The 17,992-nt window shown below is 41.8% G+C and overlaps 1 protein-coding gene across 2 annotated transcripts in view; it reads left to right on the top strand.

Annotated features, from left to right (window-relative positions):
* Nucleotides 1–5,421: 5,421 nt before the first annotated feature.
* The window catches only part of LOC123773736 (uncharacterized), a 437,688-nt gene continuing 425,117 nt past the window's right edge, over nt 5,422–17,992 (top strand). Inside the window, exon 1 of one of the 2 annotated variants that reach the window (XM_045767617.2) lies at nt 5,422–6,293. In XM_045767617.2, the coding sequence (XP_045623573.2) occupies nt 5,855–6,293 (439 nt within the window). In that variant the 5' untranslated portion in view covers nt 5,422–5,854. The remainder of the gene's footprint in view (nt 6,294–17,992) is intronic. The other variant, XM_045767618.2, reaches the window with a different exon arrangement.

The raw sequence follows: 17,992 nt of genomic DNA, 5'->3' as shown, positions 1-17,992 counted from the left end.
CACACACACACACACACACACAGTAGTTAACGGATGGAATGCATTAGGCAGTGATGTGGTGGAGGCTGACTCCATACACAGTTTTAAATGTAGATATGATAGAGCCCAGTAGGCTCAGGAACCTGTACACCAGTTGATTGACAGTTGAGAGGCGGGACCAAAGAGCCAAAGCTCAACCCCCGCAAGCACAAATAGGCGAGTACAAATAGGTGAACACACACACACGTGAAGCCCATTAAGTGTAAATCGGAGCCGTTCAACTCTGCTGCAACACAACATTATCCAGTATTTCCTGGTACAGGGCAACGTATCTCTTGGCTTCTCTAGTGTGATCAGGACTGTGTTTGGACACGTCAATATTTCTCCAGCCTGACTTTATCCAAAGTAATGGCTTTCTCGTCCGCTTTATCTGGCACTAAAGCTCGCTAGTCTGGAAGATCCTGAGTTTGATTCCAGCACTGGACGAGACGTTTGAGCAAGTTTCCTCACACCTAATTCCTCTGTTCACCTAGCAGTAAATAAGTTCCTGGGAGTTTGACAACTGTTGTTGGTTGCATTTTGGGAAAGGCCAATAGTTGGTCTAGGGGACCTCGATAAGCGAGACGATAAGAAACCAAAATGACACTGACGGATGAAAGTAAGTGTAGAGGACTGGACCTGGATTGACTGATTGATTGTTGCCGGAGACGGCTAGTTTATTGTGCACCCCATATCCATCCTGTGAGCGGTAGCGGAAAAAGCATTACAGAGGGCCCAAAAGGTCTTTATCAGACCTCATCTTAGATTATTACATAAACAATTTCATCTATCCTTCACACCATATCGTTACAATGTCAGCTAGTTAGCAGTAAAATAGGTACCTGGGTAGCAGTAAAATAGGTACCTGGGTGTTATTCAGCTGTCACGGCTGCTTCCTGGGGGTGGAGGCCTGGTCGAGGACCGGGCCGCGGGGACACTAAAGCCCCGAAATCATCTCAAGATAACCTCAAGATAGTTACAGAGAAAGTGCTATTTCAAGAGCTATATATTTACAGTAAGTCTTTATATACATTAATGGTGGGTAAAAAGTAACTGTAGAATATTGGACCTGGTGACACTCTTTCCTTAGTGACGTTTGTGGTGCTGGTTGTAGTGGTGGTGGGGGTTGTAGTGGGGCAAGTAGGCTGGTGGCTGAGGGGGAGGTAGGAAGTGGTTGAGGGGGGAGGTAAGTAGTGGTGGCGGGGGTCGCTGGCCACCGCGACTTTGAATTTACTGTTACAGGAGGACCAGATGCTGGAGCGCCTCTCGCTGTCCTGCTGTGTACGTGTGTGTGTATACTCCCTAAATGTGCTTGCTGGGTCGTGCGTCAGCTGAAGTCCGCCTCCCGACCATCACTAGTTCAATAGTCATTATTCACTAGTTTTTCTTACCCTTGTAAGAAAAGTAGTAATTGTCGATGCCAATTCGTCTAATTCTCTTTATTTAAGACTTTAGCTGAAGTTTTTAAAATATTTATCTGACTCGTTTGTCTCCAGTTTTCCTGTAGCCTACCTTAACTCCCTTGGTTATGTTGTTCCTCGCTTTGAACACGACTTTTGTCTACTTACTCAGTTTCCCTTAGAATCGTGTAGCCTGTGTTCAAGAGTAGTTCAGTATAAAACAAGATGACCGGTTCCAGCATCGTGACGTTTGGAACAGTTGAATCATAAAAGCTACGTGGGTAGGCAATCACTGTTAATTTATATAATACACTAACATTTGTAAGTAATATCTTGACGCCGTTTAGTTTATTTATTATGCACCCCATACCTATTCTGTGGGCGGTAGTAGAAAGGGTTACAGAGGTACGTAATGGGCTCAGGGACTCAACCCCACAATTCCCCTGGCATCGACTAGGGGCCTGATGGCTGAGTATACATCGCTTGGAACTTGTAATCTTATGGCCCGGGGATTGATTCCCCGGCGATGGCGGAAACAAATGGGCAGTTTCTTTCACCTTGATGCCCCTGTTACCCAGCAGTAAATAAGTACCTGGGAGTTAGACAGCTATTACGGGCTGCTACCTGTGTGTGTGTGTGTGTGTGTGTGTGTGTGTGTGTGTGTGTGTGTGTGTGTGAAAAAAAGTTGATTAACAGTTGAGAGGTGGGCCGAAAGAGCCAGAGCTCAACCCCCGCAAGCACAGCTAGGTGAATACAATTCATTTAGCTAAGCAAGTTGCAATCTTGATGAGCTAGTTACAAAATTCAACTCATCGTCACATCATCAGTGGGTTCGAGACCGACCACAAATACAGTTTCTAAATTAAGGAACTGACATGTGGTTGTCACAATTGATATGTTTGTCCTGCACACCGCCCCCCCCCCCCATCCAGTGGGCAGCGGTGGATAAGTTAGTCACTTGTTAGCAAACTGGGGATATTTGGCCAAGACTTCTGACAGCAGCAGATCATTTTGAATTAAATATTTACACATCTCTTGAACATTTGTCATAGAATTGTCTCTGAATTCAAGTATCTTTTCGCACTCCATCACATAGTGACGGAGGGTGTGCGAATACTTTTTGTTGACAGATTTTTATTGACACAATTTTTCTTGACCCCCGAATGGTGACTTTGTTTTATATTTTGTGCCTCAAAAGAAAGACCTGTTATATCACAGAGCACTAAACTTAGTCTTCAAACTTTTCTTCCTCAAAGCTGCCGTTGGAAATGTGGCTGAGGAGCTTAGGCTATTTCTACCCCCTTCTACTTCAAGTCCCTCAAGGGGCGCACAAATTCAGTGAGTACAAATAGAGAAATCACAATACAAGAATCCCATTTAACATTGCAGGTTAAAATAGGAAGCTAAAAACTTAATTAGCTTTCCATTGAAGTTAAACAAATTTTTTCCTTAATTCAGTCGTGGTTATAATTTCATAATGTTAAGATAATTCGTAAGTCTGTAAACGATAATTTCAAGTACAGTATTGAAATTTAAATTTTAATGTAATTATATTAAAGCAAATTCTGACAGTACAACCTGTTCTCTCAAATAATACATTGTATTCTGACGTCAAAATCTCCATCGGATAGTGTAGTGTGTCAAGGTCAACCTGTAGTTTTTTGCAGTCCGCTGTATTGATCTACTTCATATTTCTTGCGTCATTATCAAGTAATAACAGGAGACAGAGACAGACACAGAGAGAGAGAGAGAGAGAGAGAGTTTTTTAGTACATAAAATTTAGTACTAAAAATTTTAGTACAAAAGTACATAAATTAGGAATAAATTGGTCCAGTAGTCCCCGGAAACTATGAGAGCGCGTCTAAGTAACTATGTATGTAAATTGTATTTATATATTCATAAATGTATCACTTTATGTACACATGTGTGCTCGTCCGGATATAATATACTTTTGTTTTAGTGCATTCTGTCGCCGAAGGATTTATCCACTGCTAATTTTTTTAATAAAAATAATATCTCAAGAAAATATACACTGGTTATATTACATTGTATTCACAATGTAATATAATTTCGGATTTCGGGAAATCTAAAAACTAACAATTGGGCACGTCTTAAAAATTATGTATGCTCATTCAATAAAGTTGAGTTTTGTTTATATTTTATATATGACAATTGAAGTTTAATTTGCTATGAATATAGAAATTCTCGTTCTGGTCTATTCTCTATCTGGGTATTCTTAATCTATTTGATTACGTATTACATGAAAATAAATCCACCAATGTATTTTCAGTGTTACGTGTTAACTTCTTAGTAGTTATCCATATGTGAACTTATTTTCTGTTCAATATTTACTGTGTCGGGATAACTTTATTAATATTTGACAAAAAAAATCAAGGTCGTCAGAAGCAAACAGCACGGTGACTGATTGATTGATAAAGATTAAGCCACTCAAGAGGTGGCACGGGCATGAATAGCCCGTAAGTGATATAATTTTTTGTTCAGTAATTCTTTTCAGTGTTCTGAGGTCGCATTTAATCGTCAAGCTGCTATCGTGGGGGAGGATACTGCTCGACAGTCTTTATGAGGATGTCCAGCTGCTGGACATAATTTTTAATTCAGACCATCTCAAATATTTAGCTAACTCTCCATGTGGTTTCAGGAGCCTGGTTGCTCCTGGTAACGGATTGGTTTCGAGAACGGGCTCCAATTTGCGCTATTATAATACTTGATGTTTCTATGCTCCCATGAGAGCCACACACCCTGCGGGAAATTCAAAGACACAACCTCACTTATAATAATTTTCATGATAATAATTCAGTGTCGGGGGGACAGGAAGCCAGGGTGTATTCATACACGTTTGGCTTTTATCGAGCTCCAAAGCAAAGCCGAATTACCGACCCCGCCCAGGATACACCCCCACAAGCTAACTCCTGAGTACCTACTCGCTGCTAGGTGAACAGTGGCATTAGTTGAAAGGAAATGTGCCCAACCATTTTTGTCCAGCACGGGATTCGAACCCGGAATTCTCGATTGTGCGTTGAGAACGAACCCGACTGTACTACCGGGACCCTTAAATAACTAAATATATTACTACACTATTTAAATCCGGTTTACAGCATTGTTCTCTGCCTTGCCAGACCTTTCATAATGGCTATGTAAATTACATTATTTTATGTTATAGAAATATATTTATATCTAGCTATATGATATAGTTAGATATAAGTTTGTTAATGTAAACTATACGAAGGCTCGCACAGGCCACATCAGCGACTACAACGCGTAAAGCTAAGTGATCCAGTTTACTGTAATGTTTGTTTACGCCAAGTATACAATGTGCGGTATAATTACGCTTGTGTATATATACACAAACATTATACAAGCATGCAAATAACGACGTCATGATTCATAGTTCAAACATGTAGGATAGTGTTGACATGGCCATTGAATACTGGTGTGGGCGTAGGCGCGGGAAGGTGGGTACACTACCCACTTCTAGACAACGCTGCACTCCTTGTATTTATCTAGCATTTGTCTTAAGATAAAAGCGGCACTCGGATGCTTATCCGGAAACGGTTGTGTGAGGTAGAGGGCTTCCTATGTGCTGCTGCAGTCAAGGGCGGGGTCACTGAGTTTAGAAAGTGGGCGTGTCGGTGGCCGGTGGCACGAAGAACCTTATTTTTAGCCAGAAGATGACATTGTGGCCTGACCAGCCCCGCTCTGTGATGAAGCCGGATATCCTGTGTTGTTTCCCGAGAGGAGGCGTGTGGGTGTGGGCAATTTTGGCCGTGAGGAGGTGTAGTAAGTGTGGCAGCCCGCGGCCCACCAGGCGGCTGTCGACCTCTCAGGCGTGTGCGAGTCTTCACTGCCAACACAACCGACCTACTTATCAAATTCCTCATATGAACTGTTTACCACCTCTAAAGTATGCTTTCGTTAGCACAAAGTGTGTTATAATGAAATTTAAGTGGATAAGATAGGCGTTATAACTGTAATTGAGGGTGTGAGAGTGTGGAGTGTGATAAGAGGTAAGTGTGGAGTGGGAGGGGTTGGCAGGCGTGTGGGGAGCGCGTCTGAGCGCATGCGTCACACAGGTGAACTCTGGAAGTAAAGTTTGAAAACATTGGTAGTGTGCGAGGGAATATTGCTCCGAACCCACCACTCTATTGCCATGAGAGGAAACCTTTAAGTGCATGCTTTAAACGAAGCCAGGAGGAGTGTTGTGTCGCGTGCTTGGTGCAAGCAGAGAGGTGTGGGTATTGACAATGGGAGAATCAGTAAGTGATTGTGAGTGGTTGCGCTTAGGTTTGTCAGGCATGGCTCTGTTTTCGATAAGTTAAGCCAAAGGAGATCGCGAGGAGTGCAGTCGAGTGTTGACATGACGTGATTTGTGGCGGCGTGGTGCTAATGTGTGGTGTGTGTGCTAAGGCAGCACCACTATGCTCAAGACTAGCTCCGGTGAGCCCAGCGGCGCGCGGCCTGCAAGTCTAGACCCCACAACCACCACCACCGCTGTCAGCGGGGAGAGAGGAGTTTGTGAAGATGGTGCCCACCAGGCTGCTGGTGGCAGTGATGCGGGGGTTGTGTTAGCTGGTTCAGACCACTGGTCGGGCCAGGTGGTGGAGGCTGTAGTGAGTGTGGGTAGTGAAGGGGGTATCACAGTACTGGGAGGCTCTGACAATGGAGAATTTCCCTACCTGGGTGAGATCAGTCAAGGTGTTAGATATCAAAAAGGAGGCCCATCTCTGGCTCCAGGAGCAATTCTGTTGGAGGTGCAGGGTCAGCGCATTGCAGGATATACACAACGCGATGTCGTGGCCTGGATCAACCACTGCACGCGCAACGGAAACCCTTGTGTTATTCGCACAGCTCCACCAGGTAAGTTCTGCTCTCATGTTGCAATACAGTCTATGACATCAAAACAGATTTTTGTTTGTGATCATAATTCTTCATATTTTTATGGTTCCTTATGCCTAGACTGTATGTTTTTGTATAATTTTATTTATATTTTCTGTATTTTATGTTCTTATTTACTTTTATATACAGTACAGTATTTATTTTGTTAAGTTTGTAAACTTGTAATGACAAATTGCCTAAAAATAAAAAAAACTGAGGGCACCTTTCAGCTTATTCATAGCTAAATAATAAATGCATTGCAATGTTCTAGGTATTTTTTTTATAATAAGTTCTTCAATACCGTACAGTAAAGTTTACTTATTCAATACGTTTCATGACCGAATGACAATAGGCACTCCCAGGTACCTTTTCATGGCTTATTAAATAGAAGCATCAGATGTAAGGAAATATGCCCAAACGTTTTTAACCTGACGGAGTATTTAACCTGGTACATGTTGGCTGGCTGCAGTGTCCACTGCTGAGTAGTACAAGAGTTTATGAATTAATCAAATTTGTCATACACTGTATGGTAGATCATAATTTATAGACAAGGAACATCAAATACTGTATGTAAATTCTTTAATACAATAAAAGAGAAATTGGCTGAATTGTAGTTTCTATATGAGAAAACTTGGCTTGTAGAATAATACATTTCTGCATATATATATATTCTGTAGACAACATAGGTTGGTTGTAAACTTCTTTGTGTGTGTTGGTATTGTGCTAAACAGGAAGAACTTGCTAATTGGGCAAGTTCTTATTTGTCAATGTTTGCTTTAAAAAGTATTTATTTTTTTTGCTAAAGGTAACCTAAAAAAAAACTTGTAGGCCTTATAAAATTATATTTCATTTAGGCTATGTTCATTATTACTAAAATCAAGGATGTATGCTGGTTTTATCATTTCTGATATCATTCATGCAAAGTTTAATATCTTAAGTTTAATAGTAATATTTATAATTAAAGCATGCTTTGCATACATTTAACTTTTTGTGGAAATGAACAGTTGGGCATTACAGTATATTATTACAAAGGCAGACTGCATAGTCAATTCATTGTTTTGTTTTTCATTATATTCAAAAATAATTACTCATCTCTAACAAAAAAGGTAAAAGGTTATTTTTTATACGAGCTTCAAACTACTAAAGGATATCGTACCATCTTAATTATATGTGTACATAGAGAAGTGCTAACATGACAGTAGAGTTGTAGAGGACATTTTCCCCTAGCTTATATCCCAAATGTTTGAGAAAATGTTAATGGAAGATACATGAGATATGAGATTTTTTTGAGATATATACAAGAGTTGTTACATTCTTGTACATTCTTGTATATGAGGCCAATACTGTATTTATAAAGTGATAAAATGATAGAGGGTATGTTGACAGGTGGAAAGAGTGGTGAGGGGTGAGAAATATGAACAACTGTACAGTATTACAGAATTTGAATTACTAACAGAATAAGAAGGGTAGCAATGTAAAAATTTCCTTCACTGTTTCTATTTTAGTGTTTGATGGCTGCAGACTGTACACCACTAATATTTTCTTTGCTGATACAGTAAATTTAACATCTCTGAAGTTTATGAAGTATTGCCTCAGGATGTGACACAATCATTTTGGTGTTAACATTGCAAGCATAATTGTTTCTAAAGTTTCCATTTGTGTTTTGGGATGTTTCGCCTAAATAAAGGCAGTGTTTTCACAACTACTGAAGGGTATAATGTACACCCATGACGTGTTGATCTTGTTTAGCTTCTGATGAAGGCTTTTGATTGTAATAAATGTCCTGTCCCGAATGTATTTGCTGTACTATTGGCTTAACTGTTAAAATTGATAAAGCATACCAAGTAGAATGTAAACATGGGGAGGGGGTATCAAATGTTATCACTGTATGGGAGTGTTGCCTAACTGCACTTTTTGTAATGCCTGTAATATGAATTAAAAATTAAGTTTGTGAAATTAAACTACAGCTTAGTCTGAACAGGTATATACATTACTTACGCCTAATGAGATATTAACCAAAATGTGTAAGTGGACAATGTTATGGAAAATGCATAGTAGTTAGCCAGGTATACATGAAGGAATTTTACCATTACAAAAAAAAAAAGACATATTCTAGACCTGGTCTGGGATTTATTATATTCTAGATCTGGGTCTTGGGTTGTAGATGTATGGAACAAATTACTGGGTGATATAAAAGGTACAGGATTGGTGGATTTTTTTTAAGCATGTGTTAATTATTCCACTACTGTATTCAGTAATGGGTTTGGTTGCATGTAAATAGAAGCTGCCTTGCAAGGGCCCAAGAGGGCTTTCACATTTTATTAATAAATATATAATATTTATATATTTATAAAATATATATATATATATATATTTATAGTAATAATAAATTAACAGAAAACTGTTAATCACTTAGGTAATTAACAGTTTGTTGTATTCTTATGTTCATATGAGTAGACCTAAATTATAATCACCTTTTACACACTTGCACTGCATTCTTATAAACAACAACCCAGGATGGATTAGTCTTTCCGACCTGTTGTCGGTTCCGGGAATCAACGTCCCCGCTGCCTGGTCTCTGACCAGGCCTCTTGGTTGTGGTCTGGTCAACCAGACTGTTCGACGCAACTAGTCACAGCTTGACGTATGTTTCACAGCTTGGTTGATCAGGTGTTGTTTGGAGATGTCTATCAAGTTCTTTCTTGAACATTGTGAGAGATTGGTTAATTATGCCTCTTATGTGTAGGAGTGTTGAAAGTATTGGGTCTTTGATGATGTTAGATTGCCTAGAGTAATCCCAACAACCAGTTTAGCCCCTGCCCAGCGATTGGCATCTGACCTACAAATGTTCAGTGGCTTCTGTCTTGGGAACCACCGAAAAGTTGGATTTGATATTACATTTGACAAAGTCAAATGCTGTGGCATTATGTTTTGGTCTTCCAAACACATAATCAGAGTTTGGAGGACAATTGAAGGCCAAGTCCTTAATCTGCACCATAAAATAGTAGCACATTATAGTAAGAAAGATGGCAGAAAATGTGCGCACAAATTCAAAGATGTCTTCCAAAATTTTTAGTCCCCGTAGCGACTGTGGCTTGTTTGTACGAAATATGGACTACTGCACCTATTGTACTGTTGATTTTGTATGGGGTCCTAGAAAGAAGACAACATTTAAATCTAACTTCCTAGGCCTCGGATAGTATATATACTATACAAGGGTGTTGACCAGACCACACACTAGAAGGTGAAGGAACGACGACGTTTCGGTCCGTCCTAGACCATTCTCAAGTCGATTGTGAGAATGATCGACTCACAATCGACTTGAGAATGGTCCAGGACGGACCGAAACGTCGTCGTCCCTTCACCTTCTAGTGTGTGGTCTGGTCAACATACTTTAGCCACGTTATTGTGACTCATCGCCTGCAAGGGTCCCGGTTGTACAGTCGGGTTCGTTATCGACGCGCAATCGAGAATTCCGGGTTCGAATTCCGGGCAGGACAGAAATGATTGTGCACGTTTCCTTTCACCTAATGCCTCTGTTCATCTAGCAGTAAGTAGGTACTCAGGAGTTAGTCAGTTTGTTGTGGGGTTGCATCCTGGGCGGGGTCAGTGACCTTGGGTAGGGGGGCTTCGATATTAGCCTAACGTGTATGAATACACTCTGGCTTCCTGTCCCCCCGACACAATAAATTATTATAATTATACAGTATATGTATTGGGCCTAAGATTGTGTATGATGTACCTAGATTGTTTATTTAGGACTAGGACATACGTTTATGGTTAGAATTCCAATAGCACAAAACGCGGATTATTTTTGGGTACAATTAACAGCATATATTTTGTATATTCCATAGTACAGTAGTTATAAGTACTATCTTTTTTGTAGGATGGGTTAACAAATATTGTACTGTAGCCAGCCCATCCTCCAAAAAATTATAATACACGTACCAACTGTTGGTCGAACGTACAAAGATTGACTGTTGTATACAAAAAAGTTAGCCTTTTGTACAATTGAAATATTTAAAATAGCATGATAAAAGGTGGAACAGTTTGTTTAGTTGAGTTAATTTATTATGCACCCCATACCCATCTTGTGGGCGGTAGTGGAAAGCGTTACAGAGGCACCATTATGGGCTCAGGGACAGTAACTATACAACCCACCCAGGGGGGTAGAAATAGCCTAAGCTACTCTATCCCTTTGAGATGTATTTCTTTCTTGTCTCAATAAACATACTTGAACTTGAACCTAATGTGTTCTAGGCCTAAATAAGCATCCTCATCCTGGGCCTAATATATCCCATATTAGCCTAATTTAATTCATATAGGCTTAGGAAAGTTTAGGTTTAGATGTAAAATTCTTTGTGGCCCTACAAAATGAATAGTACAAAATGGGATTTTTTTGGGTGCAACAGTCCATTTTTGTATTTTTGACTAATTGTTACTATGCTACCATTTCTGAATGACAGGTTGATGTCTACATACATACATACAATTGTATTCCTACATACAATTATATGTCTACATACAATACACGAAGGCAGTATGTCTTTTTGTCAGACTGAGTTTTAATTTTTATAATAAAACTATGAATTGACTTAAACACTTGAGAATTTGTTTTTGTTTCGATAATACAGTATATTCGTTAAACTATGAATTATTGCTGTACAAGAAGTCTGTGTAGGCTGTATAGTTTTGCTTCAAATCTGTATTTTCAAAAACCATTTCAATGCAGCGATGCTATACATACACAGTAATTTTTAATTACGAAAAATTCAAGTACTGTACATTGTGTATTTTGTATTATTTGATCTTAAAAGTATTTTCGGTATTGATATATTGATATATTGTAAAGTGTTGGTGTATCAGCTGGGCAGCTTGTTGATTTGATATGTAAATTCAGTATTTCTGAAACAATTTAGTGGGTTAAAGCAGCCGTGTAACTAGGTCTATATTATCACTATTGCTCTTAGTATTACGCTATTATTTGAGTGCGCATTACATATCACTAGGCCTAGGGGTCACGAAATCAATACAATGGACATAATTAGCATTTTATTTCGGATATAATTCTTTTACGGTTCGACCTTTTTTCGAAGCGACAAGATAAGCCAATTAACCAAAGGATATTATGGAACCGTTCTTGCTTTTCCCGAAGCGACTGGCATGTTTCTTGTACACTACACGATTTGAGAAGCGCTGAACAGTGTGCTAGTCTCAATTTGGGTGGCGAATGGGTGGTGTTTCTGCCCGAAACGCTTTGCGTAATAGTGACTTTAGGCATTGTATGTACTAGCTCTATGGCTTTAGGCATTGTATGTACTAGCTTTATCTGTAAATCCATCAACTTTTTGTATCTCGTCTTGTATTTATGTACTTTACCTGAATAAATATTTGTATTTGTTTGTATTTGAATGGTTGAGGCTTCGTTGGTGAGGAGGCAGTACGGGCGTAGTTGTGTTGTGTTGCCAGCTGATTACCGTGGTGTATCATCGTGAATATATCTTATCTAAAGCACCATTGCCTATAACAACAATGCTAGTGGGAAGCGTGCCAGATATGTGTTGGTTATGAATCAGCTGTGTCTTGTTTGGTGGAAACACTCGTAATTTGTTTGGTATGTTTGGTGTGGCTGATTGTAAACTTGCTGTGTTTACAATTATACGTCAGCAAAAGTCAGCAGTGATTATAACTCGCAATTTTTGACCGTGTATTATGTCAGCCATATATATTTTTTTTGTTTTTACTTTGACCAAATTTGTGTAATGATATAAATTGCAAGCAGTCCTTTTATTTAGCTATGTGAGCACTTGCAACATCATTAGCTGTTGAGAAAAACATCAAGATGAAACCAATTTTAGGCTGTTGAAGATATTGTTTCGCTCGCATAATGTTCGGGAAAATGACCAAAACATCCTAGGCTTTTTTCAGACTCCCGAATAAAAGGTTTTCTTTTTCCATAAAAGGTTTTCCTACGTGGTTTTTCCTGAACGATATTGTTAGTTTCCTGTGTGGAAATTTTACTTCCACTATGGATTTTTTTCCTTTTTAGGCCTTTTATGTCGTGTAATGGCGGGCTGGGTTAGCTGTAGTGGGTGATGATTGATGAAGATTAAGCCACCCAAAAGGTGGCAAGGGCATGAATAGCCCGTAAGTGGTGGCCCTTTTGAGCCATTACCAGTATCAAGAGCTGATACTGGAGATCTGTGGAGGTGCGACTGCACCCTGCGTGACGGGAGATGTCTCCCGTGGTGGGTGATGCCAAACCTACTATTTATATATACAAATGTTCTTACATTCTTGTACAGCTTTCACGGGCTATTCATGCCCGTGCCACCTCTTGGGTGGCTTAATTTTCATCACTCAATCATCTTGTACAGCCACTAACACGCATAGCGTTTCGGGCAGGTCCTTAATCCTAATATTCCCTGGAATACGACCCGCCAAATCGTTTAACAACCAGGTACCCATTTTACTGTTGGGTAAAGTGGATTGTTAATTTTTTTTTAAATAAAGTTAAGAATTGGCGTCAGTAAATCCTGCCCGGCCAGGATACGAACCCAGGACAAAGCGCTCGCGTAACGCCAGGTGAGCATATTACCACTACGGCACGGAGACTGGTAAATATATAGTTTACAATTCCTCCTGTTTAGGGCAATCACATGGCTTTAATTTTTGTTATGCTATGATTCGCAGATAAATTTCCAAATGACAGATTAAGTTCTGTTGACAAAAAGATTAACGTATGTTAGGCCTTGTGGAGTAAAGGGTGACGATGGACCTTGAGGTTATCTTGAGATCTTTAGTTATCTTGAGATGATTTCGGGGCTTTAGAGTCCCCGCGGGCCGGTCCTCGACCAGGCCTCCACCCTCAGGAAGCAGCCCGTGACAGCTGACTAACACCCAGGTACCTATTTACTGCTAGGTAACAGGGGCATAGAGTGAAAGAAACTCTTCCCATTGTTTCTCGCCGGCGCCTGGGATCGAACCCAGGACCACAGGATCACAAGTCCAGCGTGCTGTCCGCTCGGCCGACCGGCTCCCACTAAGGGCTCCCGACCTTGCTGGATGCGCCCTACCGAACAGATACCCCCCAAGGAACCAACGGAAGCCAATATCCAGAAAACGAATAAAACCCAATGGACTAAATTAAACTAAACTACCCTATTGTGGGGAGCACCTGCAGGCACCTGACCACCCACGGTAGGAGAGGTGGTGGCGACAACCACACACACACTGTAGCCACCCTGGCGGAGCAAGAGTCCAACTCCTCCATGTCCAAAGGGCAGGCACTCTGGCACCGCCAGGATCCGTCGACCCCCGACAAGCGGGAAAACTAAAAAAAAATCTATCAACGTTTTTGTGACCGACAGGCGATGTCTGCGCCAGGCTTGGTAACAATCCGGGCTCTTGAATGAAGCTGCCTGACGGCAAAACATAACCCCTCGGGCAGTACGATTCCTGGAGACTCACAGACGGATCATGTTGTTATAGATTCAGGTACTCTGAACAAGTTCCAAGTAGCACGGGCTATGGTGAGACCTTAACTTACCTGGCACAGGAGCGGGGCAAGTAGCACGGGCTATGGTGAGCCCGTTGTGGACTTACCTGGCACAGGAGCGGTGCTTGCCGTCCTGTGCTCCCCAGCTCCTTGTGCTCCCTTTGGAAGCTTGTGAAAGTTGAAGGAGCATGTGGGAGTTGGGGGGGACTTATAAAAGCTATGGGAAACTGAGGCGGAAGAAAGCTAGGGATAATGAGAGTATTAGATATACCGGACAGGCAGAAGTGACATGTGGAGATATAATATATGCTATAGCAGTTGGGGTTATATCGAGATATCTTAGGATCACTGCTCCCACCGTCTGGCTGCCTAATTGTCCGCCTGACCAATCAGAGGGTTGGTTAAGAGTGAACCAGGAATTAGGTCTTGGAACGTTTGTCGTAACACCACAGATAATGTAGAGTAGGTCCTGGTGTTCACCCGACGTCATCCTGAGTATCAGCGACTTTGTATTTTTATTTTAAAAAGTTGTCTATATCATTGTTGATGCTTCCCAGACCGACGGTACTTGGCCTGACTGACCTTGTCCTTCTCGCCGTGTTGACCAGACCACACACTAGAAGTTGAAGGGACGACGACGTTTCGGTCCGTCCTGGACCATTCTCAAGTCGATTGTGATGAGGAGATTGATTGATTGATGAAGATTAAGCCACCCAAAAGGTGGCACGGGAATGAATAGCCCGTAATGATGAGGAGGTAGAGACAGGCAATAAATAGGCAAGAGAGAGCTGAGGACCATGTCTCGCCCTGACCATGACGCCTAGCCAAAATAATTGGGCCTTTGTTTCTTATTTCAGATAGTTAAGCTAGGTCTATGTTAGGCTATAAATTATGGCATCGTTGTGCAGGCGATGAGTCACAATACCGTGGCTAAATTATGTCGACCAGACCACACACTAGAAGGTGAAGGGACGACGACGTTTCGGTCCGTCCTGGACCATTCTCAAGTCGATTGTGAGAAATGCAGCATTCTCAATCGACTTGAGAATGGTCCAGGACGGACCGAAACGTCGTCGTCTCTTCACCTTCTAGTGTGTGGTTATCTTGAGATGATTTCGGGGCTTTTAGTGTCCCCGCGGCCCGGTCCTCGACCAGGCCTCCACCCCCAGGAAGCAGCCCGTGACAGCTGACTAACACCCAGGTACCTATTTACCAGCTAGGTAACAGGGGCATAGGGTGAAAGAAACTCTGCCCATTGTTTCTCGCCGGCGCCTGGGATTGAACCCAGGACCACATGATCACAAGTTCCGCGTGCTGTCCGCTCGGCCGACCGGCTCCCTTCATGTAGACCAGTGGTCTGGTCAATATGGCATCATTGCTTCCTATTAATAAAAGTTGTAAAATGCCAAGCTTTCATCACACTTAGTGACTTAGGACATTAACCCCATTAATACCTGGTAATGATATAAACAATTAATTGATATTTATTCGTACTGGTTAATATAGGTTAATCAAGACGAGTTGGTGGAAGGTTAAAGTAAAGTTTATAAATTTCCTGGCCGCAACGTTTGGCAAATTATGATTGATCATGTGTGGTAAACACATGATTGATCATGTGTGGTAAACACATGATAAACACATCGAGGCGGGGGGGGGGGGGGGGACGGCGCCTGTTTAGTTCACCCTAGACTCTTTATGAAGGTATGATATTGTAGGGTAAGAACTGTGATATGTAAGATAATTATCAGAGGCGTAAGGTAGGTACGGGGGGAACACCTGTAAAGGCTGTGTGAGAAAACCCGTCCTCTTAAAAATAACGTCACTTTTGGCTAGTATGCGCTATGCTATGGCCAAAAGTGGACGTAATTTGAAATGAAATCGACTCACAAAAGTGATGTACTGTCCCGTTTTCTGTTTGAGTCGTCCGGCTTACTCGGAAAGGTTAGGAGACGAAACATTCAATTAACATTTTTCATAAAAATTTGAAACTTTATAAGAATTTCCTGCCCACCTAACCTACCAGAGGACCCTTACTGTTGTTGAAAAAAAATATCCCAAATTTATTTTCATTTTTTTAATTTTCAAATTACGTTCACTTTCGGCCATACTGGTAAACGGCCAAAAGCGACGTTATTTTTAAGAGGACAGGTTGGTGTGAGGACCCTGTGAGGTACTGGGAATGTGGTGGTGGTGATGGTGAGGATTATGTGAAGTGGACTGGACAGATGGGAGTGTTTGTGGGTTGTGCCAGGTTGGTAAAGAGAGGTTATGGTGACCAAACCGCACGTCACAAAATGAAGAAGCGACGAATATTTCGGTCCAGCACGGACCGAAACATCGTCGTTGCTTCGTTTTCTTGTGTGTGGTTTAGTCATCTAATCCTGGAAACACAACCCGAAACAGTCTCTATTTTCCGCTTGTTACAACTTGTAATAAAGTTGTTACATCTTGGCTTAACGTGTTTATGACGTATTAGAACGTTGTTACAACTTGCTATATTGGTTGTTATAAATGGTTAGGTGTTAAAACTTGTTCGAACGTTGTACCAACGTCGTAGTTTCAGTGTGCGTGTTTGGCAGGCTTATCTTTAGCCACGTTATTGTGACTCATCGTCAGCAGTGTGGCTATCTATTGAATACGCACACATTGGCGCTGCTTAATGACTAGCAAACCCTTGTTATCTGTCATTTTTATGATATATAATTGAATGTAAAGACGAGAGAGAGAGGACCCAGTCCCGCTTCTGTGCCAGGTAAGTCCACTACGGGCTCACCATAGCCCGTGCTACTTGGAACTTGTTCCCAGTAGCTGAATCTATAACAACAACAGCGAGAGAGAGAGAGAGGGGTTGAGTGAGGACTTTGGAGGGGTGATGTAGGCTGTAGGCGTGGTGGGGTGGGGGGGGGGGGCGTGTAGCGGTAGCCACACTCACACACTGCAGTATGCACCTTGTGTGTCCACAACTTCCCCCCACCATGCGCGCCTCATCCCTCCCCTGAACAATGCGTCAGCTCTCTCTACCAGGATGTGGGCCACGCAGTTTTTGTAACCTTGATGGGTTTATAATGTTTACCGGAAGTTTTCCCATGTTATCTAATGTCAATGGGGGCGGTGGTCATGCCCACGCCGTTATTCAAGCCACTCTTTCTGCCTAGCCCACGATTTTCTTCATCTCGCGTATTCCCATAGTTCCAGCCCGGTTCACATAGCCTCGGGGTGCGGTATATCCTTCATGCTACAATTCCCTTACACCCCCTCCCCTATAGCACGTTTTCATCTAGATGAAACTTTTTCTAGTCGTACAAAATAAAACCACTCAAACTACAAGTATGTAGATAGCTTAGCACATAGCAAGTCAAGCCTGGCCTCAGACCGGGCTTGGGGAGTAGAAGAACTCCCAGAACCCCATCAACCAGGTATCCCGTGGCAGCACTGGGGAGAGAGGGGGAGGGAGAGAAAAGCAGAAGCCAGACACAAGGGTGAGGGGATGACAGGTGCTGAGAAGGGGTTGTAGGGGTGACGTGATGCAACATTACGCCACCCCCGCACAACCCCCCAACACTGGAACACTTTACCTCCTTGGCAAGTCATTCCTTCCTCGAGCGTATCCCGGTGAGATGGTATACACTACATACTCTTGTGCTAAAGCCACAAGCTGTGAAGCCTATGTTTCTGGATTTTACAAATTTCTAGTATACACGGGGTTTACAGGAAAGACGTGACCTTGGTGTATTTTCTTAACGCTGTGCACCTCTCGCTTTGTGTGCCGTGTCCCATATAAGAAAACCCAAATACAAAAGAATTTTCCATTTTGTGTATGTTATTTTCATATTAGCATTGTGTGTTATTAGTATCATCTTAACTCTTAGGGGTTGTGATGAGATCTGCCATTTATGTGTATTTTAATTTATGGGTAATAGGGAATTAGGTATGCTTAGGGGTACCTTCTCGCCATGCCCTGTGGATGGGGGGGATTGGTGCCCTGAAGCTACATAAACACCCTATACCCCCCCCCCCCCGAAGTGGTAAGGGCAGTTAGGGAACAACAATAAGTTAGCAGAATTTATCTAAGGTCATTTCTAGCCTATATTGTACACTGCTGCAGCTTTGCCTGCTGTGGGCCTGCTCTAGGACGTCTAACTAGGTTAGACTTCCCACTCTAACCTAGTTGAGTGGGAAGTCA

The sequence above is a fragment of the Procambarus clarkii genome, chromosome 72, assembly GCF_040958095.1.
Source record: "Procambarus clarkii isolate CNS0578487 chromosome 72, FALCON_Pclarkii_2.0, whole genome shotgun sequence".
In the NCBI taxonomy this organism is placed as follows: domain Eukaryota; kingdom Metazoa; phylum Arthropoda; class Malacostraca; order Decapoda; family Cambaridae; genus Procambarus; species Procambarus clarkii.
Note: the sequence above shows the minus strand (reverse complement) of the source record. Positions and strands in the feature narration are given on the sequence as shown.